A 5,000-nucleotide genomic window follows, 5' to 3' on the forward strand; every position below is an offset into this window, starting at 1 on the left:
CTACAAGTTGAAGTCCCTTTTCTCATCCATACGCCCACCATTTGGTTAAACACACTCACTTTGTTAATTGTTTCAGTGGATATTTTACACAGTTAAAATTGATCAAAATTAATATTACACTGTACAAGATGCTTGTTTAAACAAAAACAAACAAAATATGTTAAAAGACAAACTTTCACACTTTTGTCCTCGTTCTCCACAGGTTGATTTCAGAGTTAAAAGTCATTTTGCTGTCGTACACAACTTTTTCCTATGAAAAAGACAAAATGAAAAGGCAAACATTTCCCATTTCTCTCTAGCGGTGACATAAAACCTGATGGGTCTAGTTCTCCACCAGTTAAACACTTTGACTTAAGTCTTCCGAAGTCGTTCAGCTCTCACATCGCTATGGAAACAGAAAACAAAAAACACTGACTTTGCCATGTTTACGCTTAGTTCCTCTATGTTGAGAATTTAGTCAAGTTCAGGCTAAAAAGAACAGAACCTGACATCAGTGCTGTCAATACCAGTAGTACTCACATTAATCAACCATAAGGACAGTGCTCGCCAACAAGACAAAAACAAAAACAAAGCAACAGGCAATCAATAACTTATTCATATTTAGATTGATACAAAGTATAGGAATCTGACTGCTTGTTGTCAATAAGAAGATAAGAAGCAATATGTTTAAGACTTTAGTTAAAGAAACTATCTAGTACTACCTTCCTACCTACCTAGCTACCTCCCTACCGCAATACCTAGCTACCTATCATTACATAATATTACCTAACATTACTGGATCTATTGAAAAAGGTTATACTTTTTTTAAAACAAATCCTAAGTTGCTTTTTACGCCATAAGCATTTATGAAATTATGTTATTGTATTATATTACTGTGTCATAGCTATTATGACACTATATAATTATGAAAAATTCATACACATGATATGAAAAATTAATCTATATGTAAAGGGACTTGTGGAGTGAACCGTAGATACTGAGTTCATGAGTTCCAGTTGAGTTCCTTATGATTAGCCATGTTCAATTGAAAAAGTTGATGCTGGCTTTATCTGTTGTCTTTTCAATGTGACTTTTGTGATCAGATGCGTCCGATCGAAACGTAGCTGTGTCACTATACGCGTGACACTTCAACGCGTCATATTGGATGTAATATTCCCAGGCAAAAACGGAATGAATAAAGACAATCCGGAAAAAATGGCACTTGGTGCAAGAGAAAGCCTTCTTTATTTATTTATATTTTGTAATTGTGTCAGGGCGCGTACCACAGAGCAAACGAGTGCTTAATGCTGCTGTTGTGCTCCTCAGCGCTAGAGTGAGCATCGTCGATCTGGGTCTACAGCACATACTGTAAATAAAACACAAATCTACACACACACGTTGTGTAGGGAAGATGACGCAAGGCCAGAAGTTTATGATCCAGACATCGCCCACACGCCGGTCCACACCTCACTGGAGATCTCAACTATCTCGGCTATATGTGGTCTGGCTCATCAGATCACACAATGCCAGCCAGGTCTGGTCTGGGAGGATACAGACAGGACAGTTAAAACCTATATGGTTGACCGGAGTGCCTCAGGGCTTTATACTAGTGTCTTTTCTGTTTTTGCTCTACTTTAAATATCTTCGCTGAAATAGCTCTTTTATTTTCTGCAAACATTATCCCCAGAATACTGCTGGGGTTTAAGTGGTTAAAACTACTTGTAGTAAACCCTATATACTTACTTTTGTAGTTGACCGGGGTCCCACAGGGCTCTTTATACTGTACTAGGTCCACTAGTGTCTTTTGCACAATGTTAACCCCAAAATAGAGATGCTAGGGATCATCACATAGTCAGTGCATTATGGCGCGGTTGGTCAAAAGTTGCATTGAAAAGACAAGATTTAGATGCACGTACAATTACATTTATTCTTGACTGGCTCTCTTTCGCTCTAACAACTCTTTTGAGTTCTTCGAGCTACACTTTCTTTCTGGTCTAATTAAGATTATAGTCATTGTAAAATTCCAAGATCCTTTTTTTTTCTTTTTTCTATTTTTTTAGTTTTTACTGAAATATAAATATGTTAAGTTGTCTGCCATGCTAGCGGCCAGTTTAATTTCTCTTGCCAACTAAACTTTTTTTTTTCTGCAAAGTGTAGATTGTCTGAACACCTTTCCGGAACTATTGTCAATCTTGCATTCTCTTCCAGAAGCCCAGGCAGGTTGTAAAGAAGAAAAAAAAAACTCCCCATCAAAGAGCCAAAACATGGCTTCATATTGAACTGGCTCCTAAAGGAGATCACAGCATCCATATTGTTTCCTGCCATGGTTTTGTAAGCACTGTACAGCATCCTTAAATCACAGGACGGCTATGCTGGATACAAACAGCTTCCCTCCCTCACTCAGTACTCTGGGAGATGTAGTTTGGTTTCCCAGAGGTACCCTTTATACTGTAGGTAGAGATAATGCAGAGATCGCACAGTCTGTGGTTTTTGTTCTGTGAAAAATACATGTCACTTCCAGTTGTCTCCACCTCTCGCTGCAGTTGGTTTGCGGGTATGCATGTGTTCTCTGCTCACGCTAGCAAAAAGTAGCAGATATTGTAAAAAGCGTAGATGCACCAGTCAGTTTGTTACAGGCCCTAAGTGTGATTGTGTTCACTCCTAGTGTGTGTACTGGACACGGAGTACTTCAATGTGAATTTGCGTTGCTTGTACTATGTGCTGTGTGTGTGTGTGTGTGTGTGTGTGTGTGTGTGTGTGTGTGTGTGTGTGTGTGTGTGTGTGTGTGTGTGAGAATCCCCCTTCTTCCCAGAATACGTTACAATGGGAAAAGGCATTAGCTGTATGTACTGTATATTAGTGTGTGTGTGTGTGTGTGTGTGTGTGTGTGTGTGTGTGTGTGTGTGTGTGTCACTCGGTGTTGTTGATGCTGTAGGGCGGTGGGGCGTCCATGCTGTGCTCTGAGGATGGGGTGGGGGTCCCTGGAGCGCCGGAGGAGGGAGTCGGGGAGGCCGGGGGGTCCTCCGAGTCAGAGTTCTCCAAGGAAAGGTCATCCACCAGCGCTCGACGCCCACGCATGTTCAGAGGCAGCGGAGCGCGCCTGTAGAAAAACCTTTCATTTAGTTCTGTATGTTTAGCTGTGAGACCTGTTACAGAGGGAGAGTGAATTCATTTGCTCCTTCTGGTTGCTCACTCACAGAGCACAGATAAAGAGGACTGACTTGAACTTAGATCATTGTCAGACAGGTACTGTACAATCCCAAAGTTCTATCCACCTGTTTCCTAGGCTTGTGTTTTCCACTTCCTGTCGGATTTCATTGGATATCATTAGTCATCTGACCGGTTTCATTGGATTTCATTGGATCAAAAGACAGGAAGTGGAACACAGTGAAAAGCCTAGGAAACAGGTGGATACCAAAGTTCAAATATTACTATTCTGTGCTGGTAAAAGAGTTACTCAGTGCATGTGTGGGATGCTTGCGTCTGTGTGTCTGTGTGTGTGTGTGTGTGTGTGTGTGTGTGTGTGTGTGTGTGTGTGTGTGTGTGTGTGTGTGTGTGTGTGTGTGTGTGTGTGTGTGTGTGTGTGTGTGTGTGTGTGTGTGTGTGTGTGCGCGCGCACGTGCACACGTGCGTGCGTGCACACGCATGGTATGTAAAGGGGATAGGAACATAAGTTTGAGAGAGCCGCAGACGAGTGATTTGTCAGGAAAACCATAACTGAAACAAGTTCATAGATTGGACAATCTAAAGCATTGTGACTTCTATCGCTACCGCAATTATTTCAGCAAGACAGAAGCAGGAAGGAAGGGTCCGAGCAACGAGCAGAGCAGAGCAGAGCAGAAAATAATAAATTCCTCTGAACATCAACTTAAAACTAGACGCGTCGCAATTCCGGGGAAATTGCAGAGTGTGGTTGCGCCGACGCCGGTCGCGGGTCGCGGCCGCCGGGACTCGAGGAATACGCCGGGAGGAATAACGTCGGAGGCTGCGCCAATTACATTGTGTCGTCACTCCTGAGATCGCTTGCGTTTCATTTTGAGAGGATCGATCCCCCCAAAATAAGGTTTTTGCATCAAACGGTTACATTTTGAGCATTCGTGCCGCCCCCTATGGATGAAAGTGGAAATGCTTTTGGGGATTGGTTTAGTATACCACCCTCGACATGTGATTCAAATTTGGGATTGACCGGACGTTTCGTTCGTGATTTATGGCATTTTTGGTCAAACGGGCCCCTCCCGCTAACGTTGGAAGCCATTTACGGACTATCAAAATTCCGCTTGGATAGGTTTATCGCATGGGTCCATAGATCACGTGTACCGATTTGTGTGAGATTTGGGAAAAAATTGAAGGAAAAGGAGCAAAAAGTGTGTTTTGAAGAAAATTCAAAATGGCGGAAAATCTATCCTGACGCAAATGGGCGTGGCCTATATGGGAAGATGCGTCGTGACCCAAGGAATCCAGGGAAAAAGAAATTTTGATTTTACGACCTACGGTTCAAGAGTTATAGGCCAAAAGGTGAAGGGGGCTGTTATAGCGCCACCATGTGGCCGACTGGTGTGATTCTTTTTTTAATAATTTTGCAAAAAACTATTAACCTCCCCTCCAAGTCTTGTAACTGTAGCCCTTACGGTTTCCGAGAAAAAAATAATTGAATGGGAGTTTTTGCAATTCCCATTAAAGTGGATGGGGAAATTTTATGCACAAATAAATCAATATCAAAAAATCTATCCTGACGCAAATGGGCGTGGCCTATATGGGGAGATGCGTAGTGACCCAAGGAATCCAGGTGAAAAGAAATTTTGATTTTAGGAGCTACGGTTCAAGAGTTACAGGCCAAAAGGTAAAGGGGGCTGTTATAGCGCCACCATGAGGCCGAATGGTGTGATATTTTTTTCATTAATTTCGGACAATATTATGAATTTTCCCTCCAAATCTGGTAACTCTAGCTCTTACGGTTTCTGAGAAAGAAATACTTGAATTTGAGTTTTTTCACTTTTCCATTAAAGTGGATGGGTGAATTT

General features: G+C 42.0%; 1 protein-coding gene across 2 annotated transcripts in view; it reads right to left on the bottom strand.

Moving 5' to 3' along the window:
- Window positions 1-5,000, bottom strand: part of myh14 (myosin, heavy chain 14, non-muscle) — a 73,266-nt gene that overhangs the window by 2,317 nt on the left and 65,949 nt on the right. For both annotated transcript variants that reach the window (XM_084053395.1, XM_084053396.1), the window contains one exon: window positions 1-3,079. This exon is cut by the window's left edge and continues 2,317 nt beyond it. In XM_084053395.1, the coding sequence (XP_083909521.1) occupies window positions 2,890-3,079 (190 nt within the window). In that variant the 3' untranslated portion in view covers window positions 1-2,889. The remainder of the gene's footprint in view (window positions 3,080-5,000) is intronic.

This window comes from Gymnoscopelus microlampas, assembly GCF_963454915.1.
Source record: "Gymnoscopelus microlampas genome assembly, chromosome: 3".
NCBI lineage: Eukaryota > Metazoa > Chordata > Actinopteri > Myctophiformes > Myctophidae > Gymnoscopelus > Gymnoscopelus microlampas.